The sequence below is a fragment of the Elephas maximus genome, chromosome 3 (assembly GCF_024166365.1).
Source record: "Elephas maximus indicus isolate mEleMax1 chromosome 3, mEleMax1 primary haplotype, whole genome shotgun sequence".
NCBI classification, from domain to species: domain Eukaryota; kingdom Metazoa; phylum Chordata; class Mammalia; order Proboscidea; family Elephantidae; genus Elephas; species Elephas maximus.
In genome coordinates this window covers 48,564,180-48,588,348 of record NC_064821.1, presented here as the reverse complement: position 1 = coordinate 48,588,348, position 24,169 = coordinate 48,564,180, and the positions used below count along the sequence as shown (strand labels likewise).

General features: G+C 45.4%; 2 protein-coding genes across 11 annotated transcripts in view; both read left to right on the top strand.

Moving 5' to 3' along the window:
* The window catches only part of GPR157 (G protein-coupled receptor 157), a 53,704-nt gene that overhangs the window by 23,267 nt on the left and 6,268 nt on the right, over positions 1 to 24,169 (top strand). Inside the window, exons 3-5 of one of the 6 annotated variants that reach the window (XR_007516523.1) lie at positions 745 to 939; positions 1,402 to 2,974; positions 14,796 to 14,888. Coding sequence is in view for 3 of the 6 variants with exons in the window: in XM_049877838.1 (XP_049733795.1) it covers positions 745 to 939; positions 1,402 to 1,617 (411 nt within the window). In the remaining 3 variants the exon portion in view is untranslated. Of the gene's footprint in view, positions 1 to 744; positions 940 to 1,401; positions 7,095 to 14,795; positions 14,889 to 24,169 lie in introns of those variants that run through there. The other 5 variants (XR_007516522.1, XM_049877838.1, XR_007516524.1 and 2 more) reach the window with 5 other exon arrangements.
* SLC2A5 (solute carrier family 2 member 5) overlaps positions 15,091 to 24,169 on the top strand; it is a 53,222-nt gene continuing 44,143 nt past the window's right edge. For 2 of the 5 annotated variants that reach the window (XM_049877836.1, XM_049877832.1), the window contains exon 1: positions 15,111 to 17,020. Coding sequence is in view for 4 of the 5 variants with exons in the window: in XM_049877832.1 (XP_049733789.1) it covers positions 16,919 to 17,020 (102 nt within the window). In the remaining variant the exon portion in view is untranslated. Of the gene's footprint in view, positions 17,021 to 24,169 lie in introns of all 5 variants that reach the window. The other 3 variants (XM_049877835.1, XM_049877834.1, XM_049877833.1) reach the window with 3 other exon arrangements.

The window sequence follows — 24,169 nt, the reverse complement described above, 5'->3', positions numbered from 1 at the left end:
ATGAGGTCAGAGCTAGAGTGAGGTTGGCCCCTATGGGATCTTGTAAGGAATGTGGAAAACAGGAGCCTTTGAAGGGTCCTGCATGGAGGACTAATTTGGTCCAACTTAATTTTTAAAGGAACCATGCTGCTTCTGGACTGAGAATAGGCCGGTAAGGAAGAGATTCAGGGCTGGTAAGGGTGAGGCAGGGAGACCAGTTAAGAAGAAATTGCAGTGACCCAGAGAAGTGGTGATGGTGGCGTGGACCCGGGTGGTGGCATAGACAAGAGTGTCCCAATTCTGGGTCTGATTTGAAGGTAGCCGCCAGCACACATGCCTGTAGGTTGGATGTGGGCTGTGAGAGAGAAGAGAAGCATCAAAGATGACTCCTGAGTTTGTTGCCCAGGCAACTGGAAGGGTGGAGTTCCCATTCACTGAGACCGGGAAGGTGTAGTGGGCTTAGGGTCAAGGTCAGGTGCTTGGTTATGGACATGGGAAAGGTAGGACATCCTTGCGGCATCCTCGTGGAGATGTGGGTGGGCAAGGTGTCTATGAGTCAGGAGCCCAGGGGTAGCGTCTGGGCTGGAGACCTGAATTGGGACTTACCAGTGTGCAGATGGGAAAGGCATGGGTGCATCCTTGAGATTCATTCGGTGCGTCCCCTTCTTGGGCCATGTCAAGGGCCAGAGAACAGCTGGGTGCCTGGGTGCATGTGGCTAGGGCCACCTTCTGTCCACTCAGGCCTGCCCTTGTCCCCCTGCACAGCACGCGGCGCTCTCCGAGTACCGGCCTATCCTCTCCGACGCACACCGCAGGCAGCGCTGCACCTCTGTGGCTGATAAGAAACTGGTCCTCATCCCACTCATCTTCATCTGCCTGCGGGTCTGGAGCACCGTGCGGTTCATCCTGACACTGTGCGGTTCCCCAGCTGTGAGCACACCAGTGCTGGTCGTTCTGCATGTAGGTCTGCCTTCCTGGCCCTGCTGTACTGTGGTATTGGCAGCAGTGGGGTGCTACGCCCCAACGAGCCGGCTTACATGGTGCTGGAGAGTGGTCAACTCTGCTGTGCCCTCCCACCCTGCGAAGACAGTGAAGCGTGCGCTTACGGCATCTCTGGAGGGGGGCCTTGGAGAGATGATGTGGAGATGCTTGGGGCTCTAGCACATTCCTAGGGCCGGGTGCTCTCCAATGGTCTAGGATTAGCCTCGGGAGAGTTGACTGATCCTGGGTCTCTCCCAACCTGAAGTCTCAGAGACAGGTCTGTGCCAGACCTGCAAGTCCAGGCCTCTGCTTGGTCATCCCAGGCCAGCCTCTGGGGTGGGAGGAAAGTTCTGGGTAAGCAGTGCTTCCCAGCCTCCTGTGTCCGTGTTGTTACGGCTGGCTCCAGCCCTGCATTCATGCCTCCTCCTTCCTCCCTGACAGGGGATAGGGAACACGTTCCAGGGAGGAGCCAACTGCATCATGTTCGTCTTCTGCACTCGCACCGTCCGCACTCGGCTCTTCTCTCTCTGCTGCTGCTGCTGCTCCTCCCAGCCTTCCGCCGAGAGCCCGGCCGGCCCTCCGGAGGTGCTGGCGTCCTCCAAGATAGGAGACTGTCAGGAATCCAGACGGACCCCTGTGGAACTTCCAAGCACCTGAGCTTCTGTCCTTCCCAGGGACTGGTGGCCCTGTGGGTCCTGATCCAGGGAGTGGGTGTGGGGCTGGGTATCTGCTCTGTAAGCTCCCAAGCCCTGGTGGGGGGTGAGGGGGGAGCTGGGGAGCAGCTGCAAATTCACCTTCTTCTACCTCCTAGACCCTCAGGCAGCTATGTCCCCATACAGCATGTTCTGGCACATTTGGGGGTCTGTCTACATGAGGGTCAGTGATGAGATTCAGGGAAACCAGCAGTCCATTGTCACTGCCACAGTGCTTCAGCATCCAGTGGCCATCAGCCTCTCGATGGCCACCAGCGCTGTTTACAATGTGAGGGACCTACACCCTGCATGGAGAGGGTCATGCCCTCTGTACCCATCCTACCACGTGACTGAATAAAGTGCCGGGTACAGAGGTATGTCCCCAGTATCGTGGAGCAGATTCCTGGTTTGTCAGTGTGCTGAGTCCCTGGACAGCCTGGCTTTTCTTGGAGAGCTTGGCTGGTCAGTAAGGAGCCAGTCACCTGTAACCAGGCTGAAGGGTCCCCTGAGGTCTCTTGGTGACCACATGGATACCTTCCAACAGCACTGCTTGGGAACAGCAGGTCTCAGGGCCTCTTGAACTCCCTCTGTCTAGGCTGCCAAGCCTGGATGTAGATTGTGTTTAAGTTTCAAGGACAGGCCAGAATCCAAACGCCTGCCTCTGCCAGGCAGTTATTTAAAATTTAGGTTCTCGCCTTCCGTGCAGGGGCTGGGCCAGGGGCAGGAGGAGGCACCATAGAAGCCCAGAGGATGCCCACCACGGTGTTGCTAGGTCTTTTTTTTTTTTTTTTTACAATAGTCCTTCCCTTAGGAAGACTACAACAGGGGTAAGTTGGGAGGCAATCAGGCTTATTCACTTGTTAGTTAGTTTTGGAGCCCTGGTGCCGCAATGGTGGCATGGTGGTTAAGAGGTACAGCTGCTAACCAAAAGGTTGGCAGTTCAAATCCACCAGCCATTCTTTGGAAACCTATGGAGTACTTCTACTGTGTCGTATAAGGTTGCTATGAGTCGGAATCAACTCGATGGCAACAGAGTTTGGTGGCACAGTGGTTAAAAGCTCTGCTGCTAACTAAAAGGTCAGCAGTTCAAATCCACCAGCTGATCCTTGGAAACCTATGGGGCAGTTTTACTCTGTCCTATAGGGTTGCTATGAGTTGAATGGGTTGGGTTTTTTTGTTTTTTTTTTTTTTTCCGGTTTAGTTTAGTTTTTGTAGGAAAGGCAACCAGAGTGAATGACCCAAATACAGATTCCTCCCTGAAGGAGAAGGTTGAAGACTCAACTGTTTGGAGGTTTGGGGCAAGTGCAGACATGGGTCATGGGGTGAGTATTTACATCGAAAAGAAAAAAAAATTTTTAAATAAACTTTTCTATCTCTATCTGTAAAGGAGCCCTGATGGTGCAGTTGTTACAATGCTCAGCTGCTAACAGAAAGGTTGGGGGTTTGAACCCACCAGCCGCTCCACAGAAGAAAGATGTGGCAGTCTGCTTCTGTAAAGATTTACAGCCTTGGAAGCCCTGTGGGGCAGATCTGCCCTGTCCTGTAGGGTCGTTATCTCTATCTCTATCCTATTACTTTTCCACCAACACTTTCCTCTTATTTTGGAAAGCAATGCTCCTGCCAACTGGCTCCAAGAATTAAATCACAGAAGCCATTGGCTAAGAATGGGGCCGGCTGCCCCCAGTGTGTCCACAGTACAGAGTTGTTTTGGAGAGGGCTGGCTACAACTTTACGTAGTAGGTGCCTTTCCCTTGGGTCCATCCTAGCTCTGCAAAATCGACAGGATTTTCTGAACCTAGCACAATGGTTCTGAATTAAAACCAAAGCCACACCTTAGTATCAATTCCTGTTTTAGTCTCAAAAGCAAAATCTCTATCAGGAAGAAAATCTTAAAGCAACAGGCACCTTGAGAAATCAATCCAAAAGGCTCATTTTTTATTTCTTGTAAAAACAGATTTCTTTCTTTTTTTAATGAAAATCAGCAAGAGGTGAACCCAACCAACCAACCTGTTGCTGTTGAGTCAGTGCCAACTCATGGTGACCCCGTGTGTTACAGAGTAGAGCTGCTTCACAGCGTTTTCTTTGCTGTAGTCTCTATGGATGGAAGGAGTTCACCTGGCCTTTCTTCTGCAGAGCCAGTGGGTGGGTTTGAACCACCAGCCTCTAGGTTAGCAGCCAATTGCAAATCACTTACACTACACAACTCCTTAGAATTCAAGGAAAGATTTCGGCTGCCCTAGGGGAAACTACTTCACAGTATGACAATCGCCTTGTATAAATGGACTATGTAAGGGAAGTTCTCATGCCTTAGAGCAAATCATTGAGCCCATAGCTGGTAAAGACCCTCACCTTAGTTTCTAGAATGGAGCAGAAATTGAATTAGAAAGAGTATCATACCCCTGTAGTACTGGGTGGCACTGGAATAAACCCTGCTCAGAGGGGCTCCAGGGACCTGGGCTCTGGGGCTGCCCTGAGGTTGTGGCCTCTACAGCTGGGTCCAGACACCTGAGTTTTCCCGGACACTGTGCTGATTCACCGGCAGCTCAGAGAACATGTTTTGGGATCCCCAGGGGTGCACCCGAGTTTATCCCACATGGTTGATACTGCTGTCTGTGCCATCTGCTTTTGTAAGTACCTCCAAAAAGTTCCCCCACCACTAGCTGCCATCGTGTGGACTCTGACTCATAGTGACCCCATGTGTGTCAGAGTAGAGTGGTGCTTCATAGGGTTTTATTGATTTCCTCTTTGGAGTTCTCGTTGTTAGTGTAGAGGAATCCGACTGACTTTTGTGTGTTGATCTTGTACCCTGCCACTTTGCTAAGCCTATTAGTTCCAGCAACTTTCTTGTGGCATCTCTGGAATTTTCTATGTATAGGATCATGTCATCTGTGAATAGGGATAGTTTTATTTTTTCCTTACCAATTTGGATGCCCTTTATTTCCCTTTCTTGCCTTATTGATCTGGCTAGTAATATTGAATAAGAGTGGTGGTAACGGGCATCCATATCTTGTTCCTGTTCTCCAGGGAAATGCTTGCAGTCTTTTTTCTTTGAGAATAATGTTGAATGTTGGTTTTGTATGTTGTTGTTGTTACGTACCGTCAAGTTGGTTCTAACTCATAGCAACCCTACATATAACAGAATGGAACACTGCCCAGCTCTGCACTATTCTCATAATCATTGGCGTGTTTGTTGTGTTGCAGCCACTGTGTCAATCCGTCTCGTCAAGGGTCTTCCTCTTTTCTGCTGACCCTCTACCTTACCAAGCATGACGTCCTTCTCCAGGGACTGGCCCTCCTGATAACACGTCCAAAGTACCTGAGATGAAGTCTCATCATCCTTGCTTCCAAGGAGCACTCTGGTTGCACTGCTTTTAAGACAGTCTTGTTCGTTCTTCTGGCAGCCCACGGTAAACTTAGTATTCTTCGCCAACACCATAATTCAAAGGTACCAGTTCTTCTTCAGTCTTCCTTATTCACTGTCCAGCTTTCACATGCATACAAGGCGATTGAAAATATCATGACTTGGGTCAGGCACACCTTAGTCCTCAAAGTGACATCTTTGCTTTTCAACACTTTAAAGAGGTCTTTTGCAGCAGATTTGCCCAAAGCAATACATCATTTGATTTCTTGACTGGGCATTGATTGTGGATTCGAGTAAAATGAAATCCTTGACAACTTCAGTCTTTTCTCCGTTTATCATGATGATGCTTATTGGTCCAGTTTTGAGGACTTTTGTTTTCTATATTGAGGTGTAATCCATACTGAAGGCTGTAGTCTTTGATCTTCACCAGTAAGTGCCTCAAATCCTCTTCACTTTCAGCAAGCAAGGTTGTGTCATCTGCATATCATAGGTTGTTAATGAGTCTTCCTCCAGTCCTGGTGCCAGCTTCTCGAATTATTTGCTCAGCATACACATTGAATAAGTATGGTGAAATGATACAATCCTGACGCACACCTTTCCTGACTTTAAACCACACAGTATCCCATGTTCTGTTCAAACAATTGCCTCTTGGTCTATGTACAGGCTCTGCATGAGCACAATTAAGTGTTCTGGAATTCCTGTTCTTCACAAAGTTATTCATAATTTGTTATGATCCACACAGTTGAATGCCTTTGCATAGTCAGTAAAACACAGTAAACGTCTTTCTGGTATTCTCTGCTTTCAGCCAAGACCCATCTGACATCAACAATGATATCCCTGGTTCCACGTCCTCTTCTGAATTCAGCTCGAATTTCTGGCAGTTCCCTCTCGATATACTGCTGCAACCATTTTTGAATTATCTTCTGCAAAATTTTACTTGTGTGTGATATTAATGACATTGTTCAATAATTTCCACAATCTGTTGGATCACCATTCTTTGGAATGCGCACAAATATGGATCTCTTCCAGTCGATTGGCCAGGTAGCTGTCCTCCAAATTTCTTGGCATAGATAAGTGAGCACCTCCAGCGCCGCCTCCATTTGTATAAAAAAAAAAAAAAACCCAGTGCCATCGAGTCGATTCCGACTCATAGCGACCCTATTTGTATATATGCCCTTAACTATATTGAGGAATTTCCCTTCTATTCCTATTTTGATGAAAATTTTTATCCTGAGTATTGAATTTTATCAAATGTCATTTCTGCATTGATTGAGATGATCATGTGACTCTTTCCCTTTATTTATGTGGTGAATTACATAGACTGATTTTCTAATGTGGAACCACCCTTGCATCCCTGGTATGAATCCTACCTAATTGTGATGTGTTATTTTTTGATATGCTTTGTATTCTCTTGGAAATCCTGGTGGCATAGTGGTTAAGTGCTACAGCTGCTAACCAAACAGTTGGCAGTTTGAATCCACCATGTGCTCCTTGGAAACTCTATGAGGCAGTTCTATTCTGTCCTATAGGGTCATTATGAGTCGGAATCAACTCGACGGCAATGGGTTTGGGTTTTTTTTTTTCTTTTTTTTTTTTTGGTATTCTCTTGGCTAGAATTTTACTGAGAATTTTTGCATCTATATTCATGAGGGATACTGGTCTGTAATTTCCTTTTTGTGTGTGTGTGTGTCTTTGCCTTGCTTCAGTATCAGGGTTATGCTGGCTTCATAGAATGAATTAGGGAATATTCTTCTTTTTCGACGTTCTGGAATAGTTTGAGTAGAATTGGTGTCAACTCTTCCCTGTTTGGTAGAACTCTCCAGTGAAGCCATCTGGGCTGGGGCTTTTTGTGTTGGGAGTTTTTTTTATGATACCTTCAATTTCTTCTTTTGTTATGGGTCTGTATATAGATTTTCTAACTCTCTTTGTGTTAGTTTAGGTAGTTAGTGTGTTTCTAGAAAGTTGTCCATTTCTTCTAGGTTTTCAAATTTGTTATAATTTTTTCAGAATATTCTGTTATGATCCTCTTTATTTCAGTTTGTTCTGTTGTAATGTCACCCATTTCATTTCTTATTTTGGTTATTTGCATCTTTTTTTTTTTCCTTTGTTAATTTGGGCAGTGGTTTGTCAATTTTATTGATCCTCTCAAAGAACCAACTTCTACTTTTGTTGATACTTCTATTTATTTCTGCTCTGATCCTTATTATAGCCTTTCTTCTGGTGACCGTGGTCATCTTCTGCTGTTCCTTTTCTGTTTGTTCAAGTTGTTGGGTTAAGTTACTGATTTTGGACCTTCTTTTTTGATGTATTTATTGCTATAAATTTTCCTCTGAGCACTGGTTTTCCTGTATTTTGGTATGTTGTGTCTTCATTCTCACTTAAATCTAAGAATTTTTAATTTCTTCTATGACCCAGTAGTTTTTTAGTAAGGTGTTTCTCAGTTACCATGTATTTAAAAAAAATTTTTTTTTCCTGCGCGTTCTGTTACTGATTTCTAGATTTATAACATTATGGTCCGAGAAGATGCTTTTTATTATGTCAATGTTTTGTAATTTATCGAGGCTTGTTTTGTGGCCTAGAATATGGTCTACTCTGGAGAATGACCCATGTGTAATGGAGAAGAATGTATACTGTGCTGCTGTTGGGTGGTGTGGTGTATATATGTTGATGAGGTCAAGTTGATTGATTGTGCTATTTAGATCTTCTGTATGTTCATTGAGAAAGATGTGGCAGTCTGTTTCCGTAGAGATTTATGGCCTTGAAAGCCCTGTGGGGCCACTATGAGTTGGAATCGACTCTATGGCAGTGGGTTAGTTATCTTTATTGAGTTTCTCTCTAGTTATTCTGTCCATCATCAAAAGTGGTGTGTTAAAGTCTGTCTTAGTTATCTAGTGCTGCTATAACAGAAATACCATAAGTGGGTGGCTTTAACAAACACCAGTTTACTTCCTTACAGTTTATGGAGGCTAGAAGTTCGAATTCAGGGTACTAGCTCTAAGGGAATGCTTATTCTGTCAGCTCTGGGGGAAGGTCCTTGTCTCTCCTGGGTAATCTTCATGTGGCTTGGCATCTCTCTTCCTCCATCTCTGCTTCTCTCACTTGCTTGTTTAATCTCTTTTATTTTATATCTCAAAAGAGATTGATTTAAGACACACCCTACACTAATCCTATCTCATTAACATAACAAAGACAACCCATTCCTGAATGGGATTATAACTACAGGCATAAAGGTTAGGATTTACACACATATTTTTTGAGACACAATTCAATCCCTAACAGTCTCCTACTATTACTGTAGAACTGTCTATTTCTCTTCTTCTTCTGTTAGTTTGTTTCATATATTTTGGAGCTCTGTCATTGGGTACGTATTATTGTTGTATCTTCTTGGTAGACTGACCCTTTGATCATTATATAATGCCCTTCTTTATCTCTTGTAATGGATTTTGACTTAAAGTTTCTTTTATCTGAAATTATTATTGCTACTCCGTCTTTGGATACTGTTTGCTTGATGTATCTTTTTCTATCCTTTGATTTTTAACTTGTTTATGTCTTTGTGTCTAAGGTGTGTCTCTTCTAGGCAACATATTGATGGGTCATGTTTTTTATCCATTCTGCCACTGTCTTAGTTATCTAGTGCAGCTATAACAGAAATACCACAAGTGGATAGCTTTAATGAAGAGAAATTTATTCTGTCACAGTCTAGTAGGCTACAAGTCCAAACTCAGGGCATCAGCTCCAAGGGAAGTCTTTCTCTCTCTGTTGGCTCTGGAGGAAGGTCCTACTCATCAGTCTTCCCCTGGACTGATGAGCTTCTCCATGCAGGAACCCTGGGTCCTAAGGACGCGCTCTGCTCCTGGTGCTGCTTTCTTGGTGGTATGAGGTCCCCAACTCTGTGCTCACGTCCCTTTCCTTTTCTCTCTTTTAAGATAAAAGGTGGTGCAGGTCACATCCCAGGGAAACTCAATTTATTGGATCAGGGATGTGACCTGAGTGAGGGTATTATATCCCACCCTAATCCTTTTTAACATAATCTAATTTTGCCCCATTAACTACAGACAGAGATTAGAACTTATAACACATAGGAAAATTACACCAGTCACAAAGTGGAGGACAACCACACAATACTGGGAATCATGGCCTAACCAAGCTGACACATATTTTTGGAAGGCACAATTCAGTCCATGACAGCCACTCTCTGTGTCTTGACTGGTGCATTTAATCCATGTACATTCAGTGTAATTAACAATAGGTATGGATTCATTGCTGTAGTTTTGTTATACTTTTTTGTGGTGTTAATGGCTTCTTTGTTCCTCTTAATTTTCTGTGCTGAGTTCTTTCTGTATACGGATTTTCTTTTCCTATTAATTGTTGTTGTTTTATGTTTACTGAGTCTTTTTGGGTTTCTTCTTCTTTATTTTGGCGAGTAGACTCATTATTTTTCTTTGTGGTTACCCTGAAGTTTACCTTAATCCTCTTGAAATTAAAATAATCTGTTATATCTTGAAATTGCCTTGACTTCCTTCCCATATGGAAGTTCTGTATCTTTTTTATTCTTCTTTTTTGTTTTGAAGTTGCTGTTTACAGCTTAACTCCTCTGGTTCCCCGTAGTCTTTTTCTTTTTTAGCTTTATTTTGCTGGATACATGAAGACATCTGGGTTGGTATCTGGGCGATGTTGTCACATGTCTTTATCTTAGGTTGTTTGATGTCATTGGTTTTCTGTCTGAAGGATTCCCTTTAATGTTTTTTGTAAGGCTGGTCTGGTTTTTACAAATTTCCTTAGTTTCTGCTTTCTGAGAATGTCTTAGTTTTGGCATTGTTTTTGAAAGACGGTTTTGCTGGATATATGATTTTTGTTGGCAGTTCTTTTCCTTCAGGATTTTGTATATGTCATCCCATTACCTTCTTGCCTGCATGGTTTCTGATGAGAAATCAACACTTATTCTTATTGGTGCCCCTTTGTAAGTGACATTTCATTTTTCACGAGCAGCTTTCAGAATTCCTTCTTTGTCTTTGGTTTTGGAAAGTTTGATTATGATATGTTTTGGTGTATTTTGGGGGGGGGCGTATCTATCCTGTATCGGGTTTTCTGAGCTTCTTGGAGGGTAAGCTTCTCATCTTTCATGATAGTTGGGAAGTTTTCAGCTACTATATCTTCAAAAATTCTGTGCTTTTTTTTTTTATCTCCTCATCTGAAACTTCTGTTACCCATAAATTATTCCTCTTGATGGTATCCCACATAACTCTTAGGCTTTCTTCATTTCTCTTCATTCTTTTTTCTGATTGTTCCTCAAACAAATTAGTATCAAGGAATCTGTCCACTCTTTCACTGATTCTTTCTGTTGATTCAGTTCTACTTCTGTGTCCTTCCACTGAATTCTCTATTACTGATATTTTATTGTTAATCTTCTGAATTTCTAGCCGTTTTTGTATTATCTATTTTCTGTTGATTCTATCATTTTATTCTTGTATTGTTTTCCTGAATTCTTCTAGGGTTTTTTCCGTGTTCTCCTTGATCTCTTTGTTTTTGTTGTTATTAGGTGCCATCGAGTTGGTTTCAACTCACAGTAGCCCCGTGTACAACAGAACGAAACACTGCTGGGTCCTGCATCATTCTCACAGTTGTTGTTCTGTTTGAGCCCACTGTTGCAGCCACTACATCAGCCCATCTCTTTGAGGGTCCTAAATATAAGTCTTTTGAATTCCTTCTCAGGTGGTTCTATTATCGTTTCTTCCTCAGGAAGGTTTTCTTTCCCTTTATTTTGCTCACTTGTTTGAACCATCTCATCGTGTTTTTTCATGATTTGTTATTGTGTGCTGTCTTGGAGGCATTAAGGGGTTACTTTATTTATTTATGTACTGATTGTATATTTGTTTTGTCCTGGTATTTTTTGTTTTGTTTTATCAGCGTAGGTGGGGCAAGCATGTTCCATTGACCACTGGTCTGGCAGCACAAGAGTGCTCACCACCTATCTCCGAGTGGGCAGGGCATTGCGGGCAGGACGAGTGTGCGTCATTGTTTACTGAGCATGCTGGGCAGCTTGGGGCGGGCTGGGCAGGCATGGGCTTCTGCCTATCATTGGTCCAGTGGCATGTGGGAGCATGCTATGGTGCTCACTGGGTGGGTGGGGTGGTGGGCAGGGGGTGTAGTAAGCAACCAGCAGGGTGGGTGTGCTCACTGCTGCTTGCTGGGCGGGTAGAGTGGCAGGCAGGGGGTGTAGGGGGCGACCAGCGGGGCAGGCGTGTTCACTGCCACTGGCTAGGTGGGCAGGGTGGCCAGCAGAGGCTGTGGTAGGCAACCAGGAACATGGGAACGTTCCCTGCTGCTTACTGGGTGTACAGGGTGGTGGGTGGGTGGAGTGGCAGGTGGGAGGCGTGGTAGGAGACCAGCAGGGCAGATGTGCTCACTGCCACTCACTGGGTGGGCAGGGTGGCAGGTGGAGGGGAGTGTCAGGCAAACTGGAGTGTGGAAGCATTCTCTGCTGCTCACTGGGTGTGTGGCGTGGTGGATAGGAGTGTGTGGCAGGTGGGGGGTTTGGTGGGCGATCAGTGGGGCAGGCATGCTCACTGCTGCTCGCCGGGAGAGCAGGGCGGCAGGGTGTGGTGGTCAACCAGGAGTGTGGGAGCACTCTGCTGCTGCTTACCAGGTGGGCAGGGCAGCAGCTAGCGACCAGGGATGTGGAGCGCTTACTGCCGCTCACTGGGTGGACGGGGGAGCAGGTGGCGGTGAGAAAGGTGGGCTTGTACCGTGGTCCCCAGGCAGGCAGGGTGGTGGTGGGGGGGAGTTTGTGCCACCAGTCACCAGGAGGACAGGGGAAAGGGGAGTGTGCTCCTCTGGTCACTGGGCATGGGTGCCTGGGCGCTCCGCACTGGCTGCAGGCAGCAGTCGGGATCTGACCCTGATCAAGTGTGAGGAGGGGGTGCTGCGCAGAGTCCGGTTAGGTGGGGGACCTCCTGCTGACACTTCATGGATCTGTTAGCCCATGTATGCTGCCCACCTTAATGGTCATGGACTGCCATTGGTGAGTAGTCCCATCTCTGGATCCTAACTCCTTCCCTGCTCTGTGGACTCCAGGATCCCTAGAGCTCTCGCCCTCCTTCTTAGTCATCTAGCGCTGCTGTAACAGAAATACCACAAGTGGATGGCTTTAACAAAGAGAAATTTATTTTCTCACAGTCTAATAGGCTACAAGTCCAAATTTAGGGCATCGGCTCCAGGGGAGAGCTTTCTCTTTCTGTTGGCTCTGGAGGAAGGTCCTTGTCATCAATCTTCCCTTGGTCTGGGATCTTCTCAGTGCAGGAACCTCCGGTCCAAAGGACACACTCTGCTCCCAGAGCTGCTTTCTTGGTGGTATGAGGTCCTCATCTCTCTGCTCACTTCTTTTATATCTCAAAAGAGATTGGTTCAAAATACCATCCAATCTTGTAGATTGAGTCCTGCCTCATTAACATAACTGCCTCTAATCCCACCTCATTAACATCAGAGAGATAGGATTTATAACATATAGGAAAATCATATCAGATGACAAAATGGTGGACAGTCACACAATACTGGGAATCGTGACCTAGCCAAATTGAGACACATATTGTTGGGGGACACAGTTCAATCCATGACACCCTTCTTCCTGTACTTTCCCTCCTTAGATCTGGTTCATGTCCTGCTCACCTTGCTTCACTCTGTGTGTGTCTATACAGTTTCTCTGTCTCCTGTTGGGAATTCCATGGAGTTGCCTTCCTGTGCTTCTCACCTGGGATTGCTCCTGGCTTTGTCTCAAGATGGCCTCAGAGTGCTAGGCCAGTTGGCAGGGCACCTCCGTTCAGTATTTCTCCTCATTCACTGTTATCATTCAGCTTTTCCTTCCATTCGGTGTTTAATCTAATTCTTTATCCTTAGTTTGATGCTCAGGGCTCCAGGACTGTCACCTGTATCTGTTTCATTTGGTTTCTTGGGTCTTTGCTGTAGGCGGTCGGCATGGTGTGCCTGACTAAGCTGCCATCTTGGGCTGTCTCTCCACAGGGTTTTCAGTGGCTAACTTTTTAGACGTAGATTTCCAAGTCTTCTGAGGCACCTCTGGGTGGACTCAAATCTCCAGCCTTTTGATTAGCAGCCAAGCGCGTTAACCGTTTGCACCACCCAGGGACTCCTCCAAAAAGTTACACCGTGAGTATTCCCACGTCACCTTCCCTACCCAGCTGTTTCTGCACACAGTTTACTGTGTTACTGTGAGTGACGGTGGGCAAGTGGTGTGGACCAGGAAGGAACTTGCCAAAGTGCCTTAGCCTGGGCCTGAGGCCAGGTCTGCTCTGTCTGTGTCTGAATCGCTGGGCCTCTGACCTCGAAAGCAGCAACATCTCTTGTGTCTTGGATTGAGTGACTAAATAAATACAGCCAGGTGGGTAGAGTTAAGAACTAAACGATGAATGGGAATGAACCAGTAACCAGTTGCCATCGAGTCAGCTCTGACGCGTGGTGACCCCTGTGTGTCAGAGTACACCTGAGCTCTGTAAGGTTTTTAGTGGCTGACTTTCAGAAGCAGATTGCCAGGCCTTTCTTCCAAGGTGCCTCTGGGTGGACTTGAACCACCACCATTTCGGTTAGCAGCTGAGTGCATTAACTGTTTGCACCACCCAGGGACTCTGGGAATGAAAGTGTCCTAAAAATCCAGGAGGGGTTATAGCTTTCTCTTCCAGTGGATTCCTTTCTCTTCTGTTATTGTTGTTAATGTTTACCTGCCTGCATCCCTCAGTCTCTGGCGTACGAGCTCAGCCTTAACCAGTGCCCCAGCCCTGACTGTCAGCTCAGTCTCTTCGTAAGCACTTTTTGAAACTCTCTGAAATCACGTTTACCAGCCACTTTCTCCCTGTTTAGGCTTCGGAGCTTGCGGTGTTTTTTTTTTTTTAAATAAATATGATTATTCAGCCCGGGGTAAAGGTGCAAACAGAACTCTTCATATGTCCGCTACAAGGAAAAACATTTTTACAGACTTCCAGTCATGGTGTAATAACATAGTGTTGAGTTTTTGCACCTGCAAAATTGTAATGAAAACCATGGCTGTCTGGGATGAAGTCAAAGCCTTACTATTGTAAATTAAATAAATTATTTTTCTCTTGTGTGTTTGCTAAACTGATTCTCCAAGGATTGGGGGAGGTGGGGAGAAGGGTTCTGCTGTCACACCTTCTTTACTGGCAAAGGTGGTCTAGTGGGCAGCCACCCTGCTGGCACAGCCACGTTTTCCCGAGTTTGCCTGATGAGAGTTTTCAGTGGGATAATTTTCAGTGGGATAATTCTGGGCCCTGTCGCCAGTGAGGATCAATACTCTCATGTTCCAAGGATCCCCACTTGGAGCTAACCTTGCAAGAGGGAGACCCTCCTGGGCTGACCCCAGCACCCTGTCCCTTATGCATCGTCTTACCATGGCACATGGTGACCCACAAGAACCGTAGCTACAGGATTCCTGGTGTCCTAGGGCGCCTGATGATGCTAATGGGCTCTTCCTTGCAGGAGCTGGCCTGCCTAGCCTCTAGGGCCCCACCTACAGGTGATTACAAAAAAAAAACCAAACTGCTAGGCCTTGAGAACTTCACTCTCCCCAGAGCACTGTTTCTTTGTTCCACTTCCTTTTTGGATTGTGTGAAGTTAAAAACACACTGACAACAACAAAAGGACAAGCAACCCAACTGAAAAATGGGCAAAGGGCTTGGATAGACATTTCTCCAGAGAAGATACACAAATTGTCAATAACCACATGAAAAGATACTCAATGTCATTGTTGCTGTCTTTAGCTGCCGTCGAGTCAGCCCTGGACAGAATGAAATGCTGCGGGTCCTGGGAGCCTGGTGGTTGGGTCCGACACACGGCGATCCCAAGCGTATCAGGTAGAACTGTGCTCCATGGGGTTTTCAATGGCTGATTTTTCAGAAGTAGATCACCAGGCCTTTACTTCCAAGGCGCCTCCGGGTGGACTTGCACCTCCAACCTTTCAGTTAGCAGCCAAGTGCATTTGTTGTTTGCACTACCCAGGGACTCCATGCACAATTCTTAAATGATACTGAAATAGCAATGTCTTGTCCTGATTTTTTTGTGGTGACCACTTTGGAGTTCTTGGCTGTTGTGTGCTGTTGAGTCTATTCCAACTCATAGTGATGCCATATTACAGAGGAGAACTGCCCCCATAGGACTTTCTTGGCTATAATCTTTACAGGAGCAGATTGCCAGGTCTTTCTCCTGTAGACCTGCTGGGTGGGGTCAAACCACCAAGCTTTTGGTTAGCAACCAAACACTTAACCATGGTGCCACCAGGGCTCCTTTGGAGTTCTTTAACTATTGTTTCTTGTATTTCTCTCCATATCTATATGAAATGTGTCATGCTTATCTGTGAGAAAACGGAAGAAGCTTCTCCCACCCAAGCTAAGAAACCTCCACAAGACCCTCTATTCCTCATTAGCTTCCCTGCAGCTCTTTGTTTTCCATTCCCTCAAAGACCCTTTATCACCTCTTTCTTGACTGCCCACCAGCCTCCCAGGTCCACCATACAACTAAACCAAACCTACTGCCATCACGTTGACTCCGACTCATAGCAACTCTATAGGACAAGTAGAACTGCCCCATAGGGTTTCCAAAGAGTGCCTGGTGAATTCTAACTGCTGACCTTTTCGTTAGCAGCTGGGCTCTTAACCACTGCACCACCAGGGCTTCCAGGTCCTCCACAACACCCCCAAAGTCTTTGCTGGAAGTTCCTGGAGTGAACGACAAAGTTATTTGCCATTTTTACCTTCATGGGCTAGCATCTCCTGGGAATAGTAAAGTGGTGTTGATGGAAACAGTCATGTCTTCATCAAGTCCTGTTCAGGTAGACAAGCTACGTGGAAGGTTTTGAGTCTCTGGGACAGTATCAGGAGAAGCAGGTGGGTCCCAACCATCAGCCTCTTGAATCATGTGCTTCTAGAAGGAGGCAAACTAGGCTCTGGCCACTCTCTACCATCTCATCATTGTATGACTCTGGGAAAATTATTTTATCCTCTCTTCGCCTCAGTTTCATTTAAAATGGAGATAATAATGAGACTGAAATGAGATCCAGTGCTTATCTTGATAACTGACCCAAAGAAATGGGATCTCTCTACACCTTCACCATGGACATGGGTGGTAGAATTCTCACCTTCCATGCGGGACCCATGTTCCATTCCCAGACAATGCACCTCAGGCATAGCCACCGCTCGTCTGTCAGTGGAGGCTTGCATGTTGCTGTGATGCTGACCAGGTTTCCGCAGAGTTTCCAGACTGAGATGGACTAGGAAGAAAGGCTTGGCAATCTCCTGAAAATCAGCCAGCAAAAACCACAGCGATCACAACGGTCTGGTCCACAACTGATCTTGGGGATGGTGCAAGACTGGGCAGTGTTTTGTTCTGTTGTGCATGGGGTTGCCATGATTTGGGGGCCAACTCTATGGCAACTAACCACAAGAACAAACTTTTGCTATCATTATGGCTTTTAGCCTTTCTGGTGTTATCTAAGGGCATTGAAAATTCTCCTTCTGACCTGTTCCACACACTTCATTCCACCTCTTTGCTTCCAGAGACCCAGGGCCAGCCTCAACAGTTCACTTGTCTTTAGAAGGCAAGAACTTTAGACTTATTCTTGTTGAGGTGGCCCCTGTTTGCACAGCAATTCTGGAATTTCTCATGAGTATTGTGCCAGAGCTGGGAGCAGACCTTCCCTCTGAGACTTTCTGTAGCTCTTTTCCCTGGTAGACAGCGGAGCCAGGGACTTGCCCCATTGCACCAGGAAGAGTTTCTCAGATGTCAATAGGGAAACTCTTCAGCTGCCAGCATTGTCTTGGCTCTAGGGGAGGGAGCCTCTTTCCGTTCCTCTGCCACCCATCACCCACCATTCCAGGAGGAAAATCAGATGGTGAGAATGGAGGACAGAGCTGACTGCCCTCTGAGGTTTGCCAGCCTGCACCCAGCTGAGCACCAAGGAAAGTCCTGGCACTCTGCAAACCGCCAGGAGGTAAGTCGCCCAGGGCATAAGTCTGCTCTGGCTGGGTGCAGACATAGGAGCCTGAGGGCTAAGGGGTTCAAGGAGGAAAGGCTGTATTCACAAAAAACGGCAGGCTTCTCGAACATTACTGTGAGCCCGAATTGCCTGAGGGTCTGGTTAAAATGCAGATTCCAATAAGTTCTGCATCTCTAACACCTCCAGGTGGTGTGCATGCTGCCAGTTCACAGACCAGTCAGGCCTGGAGGAAGCTTCAAGGCTGTGGGCTGATGCTCACTTGGCTGGCGGAGACCTCTTTTTCACCAGCCCCCTTGGAGATAAAGCGCTGCTTTTCTGACTTCCTTTGGTCTTGAGGGAACCTGTACGTTAGGCAGCCCCTGTAGGGCTGCTGGCTCCCATATCATTCCTCAAGAACCCAGGTGGGAAAGGTCAAGATTCCATGGTGTGTTGGTGCATGTTCAACAACAGGGAAGGGTGGGGAGTGGCGCTGATTTATAGCCTGCGCTGATTTCTGTGATACTCCCACAGCTGTTAGCTTTCGTGGAATCAGCTCTGACTCATGGTGACCCCGTGTGACAGAGTACAACTGCTCCATAGGGGTTTTCTTGGCTGTAATTGTTACAGAAGCAGATCGCCAGGCTTTTCTTCTACAGCTCCGCTGGGTGGGTGCAAACTGCCAATCGTTAGGTTAGCAGCTGACAGCAAACACCTTGGGCTACCTGGGCTTCTTACTCCCACAGCAGCTGATTTAAAACTGCTGCAGGGAAAAACTGCTTCAATGGAAGACTACACATTGCTTGGAGCACACCCTTCCTGGTTATCTGATTCTGATTCTACCAGGGCTCTGCTCTTTGATCGCCTTTTTTACAATTCTCTAAATTGTAAATAACTGATGCTGGTATAGAACTCTGCTGGCGCAGTGGTTAAGTGTTTTGCTGCTAACCAAAAGGTCAGCAGTTGGAATCCACCAGCCGCTCTTTGAAAACCCTACGTGGCAGTTCTCCCCTGTTCCGTAGGGTCACTATGAGGCGGAATCAGCTCGACAGCAAGGGGTTTTTTGATGCTGGTACAAAATAATTTTTGTCTATAGACGTGCAAATAAGTACTGTTGGGAAGTTTCCGTGGACTTCCTTCCCCCAGTTTTGCATTCTTTAGGGAATCATTTCAACATTGCTGATCTAGAAATGTGGTTGTTCCTTGGAAACTCTTTTGAATCAGTTAGAACATCTACCTGGCTCCCTCGTTAATGAGTTAAAAAAAAAGAAAAAAATATTTAATACGTGTTTTTTATTTTGTACCAGAGCCATGATTTGTATCTTTTTCTTTTTTTTAATTCTCCTTTAACATTACTAATGAGAGGTCACTGAACAAAGTTAGAAAGAGATGCACAGTAGTACACTATTGTAGAGCACTTCCGTATTTACCACCTTTGTATTTCTTTTTATTGAGGTGAAATATGAGTAAGAGAAAATCAACCATTTTAAAGTGAACAGTTCAGTGGCACTGAGTATACTGACAATGCTGTGCAACAACCAGTTCTATCTAGCTTCAGAACATTTTCATCATCCCAAAACGAAGCTCATACCCGTTAGGCAGGCGCTCCCCCGCTCCTTCCTCCCCCTAGTCCCTGGCAGACACCAATCTGCATCTGTCTCTGTGGATTTACCTATTCTGGTTATGTCATAGAAAGGGAACCATATGATGTGAGACCTTTCGTGTCTGACTGCTTTTATCTAACATGATGTTACTGAGGTTCATGTAACATGTATCAGTACTTCAGTCCTTTTTATGGCTGCATAATATCCCATTGAAGGAGCCCTGGTGGTGCAATGGCTTGGCTGCTAACCGAAAAGTCAGTCGTTCCAAGCAACCCAGGGCTCTGTGTGAGAAAGACCTGGCAATCTGCTCTCATAAGGATCACAGCCTAGAAAACCCTATGGGGCAGTTCTACTCTGCCACATGGGGTGGCTATGAGTCGAATTCAACAATGACAACAATATTCCACTGTATGGATATACTACATTTTCCTTATTCACTCATCTGTTGATGGACACTTGGGTTGTTTCCACCTTTTGGCCATTACGAACAATGCTGCAGTAAACATTGGTGTACAAGTATCCGTTTGAGTCTCTGCTTTCAAGTCTCTTGAATATATACCTAGGAATGGAATTGCTCGATCATATGGTAATTCACATGGTAAGACTGCGTCTTACATACTTTGGACATATCGTCAGGAGGGATCAGTCTCTGGAGAAGGACATGATGCTGGGCAGAGTACAGGGTCAGTGGAAAAGCGGAAGACCCTCAACGAGGTGGACTGACACAGTGGCTGCAACAATGAGCTCAAGCATAACAACGACTGTGAGGATGGCACAGGACCAGGCAGTGTTTCGTTCTGTTGTGCAGGGGGTTGCCATGAGTTGGAATTGACTCCACGGCACCTAACAACAACACATGGTAATTCTGTTTAACTTTTTGAGAAGCAGCCAAACTATTTTTCTTTATTTATTGTACTTTAGATGAAGGTTTACAGAGCAAACAAGTTCCTCATTAAACAACTAATATACATATGGTTTTGTAACACTGGTTGCCAACCCGACGACATGTGAACACTTTTCTCTTCCTGACCTTGGGTTTCCCTTTACGAGCTTTCCTGCCCCCTTCCTGTCTTCTCCTCCTTGCCTCTGGGCTGGTGTGCCCATTTAGTCTCATTTTGTTTTATGGGCCTGCAGCCAAAATGTTTTTCAAAGTGGCTGCGCCATTTTACATTCCCACCAGCAATGCACAGGGATTCCTTCCCATTTCTCCACAACCTTGACAACACTTGTTTCTGGGTTTTTATTTTTATTTATTTTTAATAGTAGCCATCCTATCCTAGTGGGTGTGAATCTCATTATGGGTTTGATTTGCATTTCCCCAATGACAAATGATGTTGAACATCTTTTCATGTGGTTGTTGGCCATTTGTACATCTTCTTTGGAAATATGTCTATTCAGGTCCTTTGCCCATTTTTAAATTGGTCTGTCTTTTTGTTGAGTTGTAAGAGTTCTTTATATATTCTGGATATTAGGCCCTTATCAGATATATGATTTAGAAATACTTTCTCCCATTCTGTTGTCTTTTCACTTTATTGATAATGTTCTTTGATGCATAAAAGTTCTCCATTTTGATGAAATCCAAATTTATTGGATCTATTTTTTCTTTTTTTGGTCATGGTTTTGGTGTTGTATCTACGAATCCTTTGTCAAATCCAAGGTCATGAAAATTTTCCCATTTTCTTCTCTAAGATTTTTATGGTTTTAGCGTGTATATTTAGGTTACCTTTGTTTTTAACACAATTTAATTGATGTTCACATAGTTTAATTTTTAATAATGGCTGTGTTTAACAATGTGCTCACAAAATCCCCGATATTTTAACCATTGTCTCTGCTGAGCCCATTCGAGCTGCCTTTTACACACCGCTGGATATTGTTTCTGGCCTTCTGGGTGTCTTTCTGTGATCAAAGACAATTAATTGTCTATCTAGAGTAGGTTGTCCCTGTGTGGTGCAAGCTGTTAAGAGCTTGGCTGTTAACCAAAAGGTTGGAAGTTCGGGTCCACCAGAGCCTCCTTGGAAGAAAAGACCTCGCGATCAGCTTCTGAAAAGTTAGCCATTGAAAACGCTATGGAGCACAGTTCTCCTCTGACCCTGTGGGGTTGCCATGAGTCAGAATTGACTGAATGGAAACTTTTTTTTTCTTACCCTGAATAATCTGTAACCAACAGGAGCTACTTGGGTCCCTGAGGAGCCTCCCGACCCACCTGCCTTCATGATTCTCATCCATGATTCCCCAGTACCACACCCCTCCCATGCACATGCACTCTCTGATAGGCGAGGTCAAACTCTGTTCTTGGTAAGAAAAAACATAGGCACCTTGTAATGTCTCTGAGGTTTACACACACCAGGCATGTCAGAGTGTGACTGGCAGCCTCCCTGCATTGGGGGCACCTGATGGAATCGTGGACAGAGCTCTAAGAACTGCCTCCTAGATCAAGAAAGGTAATTTGGATCGTGCACGTTTTCTCCCTCTGCCCAACCTGTGAAGTTGGATTTTGATGGCCAGGTGGCATGCCTGGATGGGGTGTGCTGGCCTCAGAGGGCACAGCGTGGTCAGGGAGACACCCTATGTGGGCACCGGACATGGGAGGTCCTGTGTCAACCAAGTGGACTGCCTAGCCCTCCCCAACTTCTTCCCACACACACCCAGCTTCATGGGACCAGGATCACTGACTGTGCAAAAGAAGAGCCTATTCAGATCCACTCCAAAAATCAAACCAAACCCCTTACCATCTAGTTGATTCAGACTCATGGCAACCCCATGTGTTACAGAATAGAACTGCTCCACGGGGTTTTCTAGGCTGCAATCTTTACAGAAGCGGATTGCCAGGTCTTTATCCCATGAAACCACTGGGTGGGTTTGAACCACCAACCTTTAGGTTAGTTGTTGTTGGGTGCCATGAAGTTTATTCTAACGGTGACTCCATGTGACAGAGTAGAACTACACCATAGGGTTTTCTTGGCTGTAATCTTTATGGAAGAAGACTGCCAGGTCTTTCTCCTACAGAACTGCTGGGTAGGTTCGAACCACCAACCTTTCACTTAGTAGCCGAGCACCACTCAGGACTCCCTTAGGTTAGTAGTCAAACGCAAACCCTTTGTGTAACCCAGGGACCTTGAATTCACTCTGGGACCTGTTAATTACTCCTTCCTTATCTATACTTGGAATGGAAGAAACTAGAGCCCTGTGCCCTCCCTTCCTGCTGCTCCCTCCAATCAAGCAACCCCGCATACACACCCACCTTGGAAAACTCACCCTCATGTGTGCCCTCTGAGGCACGTGCTGCTATAACACAATACACGTGATACAAAAGAACTTCACAGTCAGCCAGTTTGCTTGGTAAAAACAGGACTTAAGGGAAAAATAGGGCTATACCAGACCACTTGGATCCTGTGCAGCTTTGTAATCTAAACGCTAACAAAAAGATGCAGTCCTAATAAAAACAGCTGCCCAGTAAGCCTCCACAGCCATCTCCACCCAGTGTTCCAGCAGCACAGGGGTTCGTGTTCTGTCCTAGACTAGGGCCCTTAGGCCTGTCACTCCCAGTAAAGAGCAGTTTCATCAAACCTTAAAATCTGATTTAGGCTGTAATCATAATGAAATTATATATGTATATATCTACAGTACCCTGAGTGGTGCAAACAAGCACTCAGCTGCTAACTAAACGGTTGGCAATTTAAACCCACCCAGAGACATCTTGGAAGAAAGGCCAGGCAGTCTGCTTCCGAAAGGTCACAGCCATGAAAACCCTATAGAGGACAGTTCTACTCTGCATATGTGGGGTCACCATGAGTTGTAATCAACTCCACAGCAACTGGTTGGTTAAATACATATATATATCCACACACACATACATACATATGTATAAACATATACACACACACACGGTTAAAGGGCTATGGTGAGTTACAGCCGCTAACCGAAAGGTCAGCAGTTGGAATCCACCAGCTGCTCCTTGGAAACCCTACGGGGCAGTTCTACTCTGTCCTACAGGGTCACTATAAGTCAGAATCCACTTGACGGCAACGGGTTTGGGTTTTTTGTTTGTTTGTTTATATATACATATACATACACACACTCACACATACACACTATATATATAAAGGCACCATGGTGGCACAGTGACTAAAGCACTTGGCTGCTAACTGAAAGGTCAGCAGTTCAAACCACCAGCCGCTCCGTGGGCGAAGGATGTGGCAGTCTGCTTCTGTAAATATTACAGCCTTGGAAACCCTATGAGGCAGTTCTACTCAGGCCTATAAGTGTTATGAGTCGGAATCGGCTCCATGGCAACAGGTTTAGTATTGTTGAGTTGATATGTATAGTAAAAACCTGCAAAATTCAGAACCTGCCAGAGAAGGAAAACTCAAGTAATTTCCACTAGTAGAGAGCGATAGAAAAGTGGTAAGACAACACCTTGTCAAAGGCAGAAAACTTCGAGACCCAGAAAAACAAGGCAGTTCTGTCAAGTTCTGGCTCTCACAGGTTTCACTGTGTATAAAAATACAAATACTGAATATACTGTGGACTGCCAAAAGAACAAATCAGTCTTAGATGAAACAGAACCAGAATGCTTCTTAGCAGTGAGGATGTGAGACTTTGGCTCCCTTGGTCATCAGGAAAGACCAACTGCTGGAAAAGAACATCACGTTTTGTACAGTAGAGGTCATTGAAACCCAGAGAAACCCTCAATGAGATGGATTGTCACAACAGCCTCAACGATGGGTGCAAACATACCAATGACCATGAAGATGGCGCAGGACTGGGCAACGTTTTGTTCTGCTGTACATAAAGTCATCATGAGTTGCAGCCGACTCAACAGTAACCACCACCACCACCAATATATATAAATGTCTTTGCATCTTCTTCAATCGTCCTTGAAACTCCACCAGTTGGCTTAAGATTCTGGAAAGCAAAGTGCTTCTTGAAACCTCTCAACCAGCCCTACAGCATGTATGCAGGATTTTCAGCTTTTTTTTTTAAGGTTTTCATATGTTGCCAAGACTTGCTGTTTGAGAGAATGCTTGCCCCAACCATGTCAAACTATTATATGAACAGGCTGGTAAGCATGGCACACGAACAAACACAACTTCTGTGTTACATTGATTTAAAAAAAAAACAAACAAAAAACTTGTCATCAAGTCAGTTTTGACTCATAGCAACCTTATAGGACAAAGCAGAACTGCCCCACAGGGCTTCCAAGGAGTGCTTGGTGGATATGAACTGACGACCTTGTATCAAGAGTATTCCGCTATTCACCAACTGTTCATGAGCTCATTCACGTTACAGAAGCGTGTACTGAGGCTGAACAGACTGTCCACTTTGCACAACCAGAGACTTTCAGTTAGAGTATCTTCCTGTTTTCTGACCTAGTAAGACTTTCGAGCATGTGTTTAATGGGTATAACAGTGAAAACTATGTTCAGCCTCAAGTGACAGAAAACAAGCTAGAAGAGTATTATTATTTTCATATTAAGTCCAAAGCAGGCATTCCAGGGCTGGTATGGAACTCCAAAGGGTAAGGCATCCAAGCTCCTTCTATCTTGTTGCTCTGTTCTGCCTGG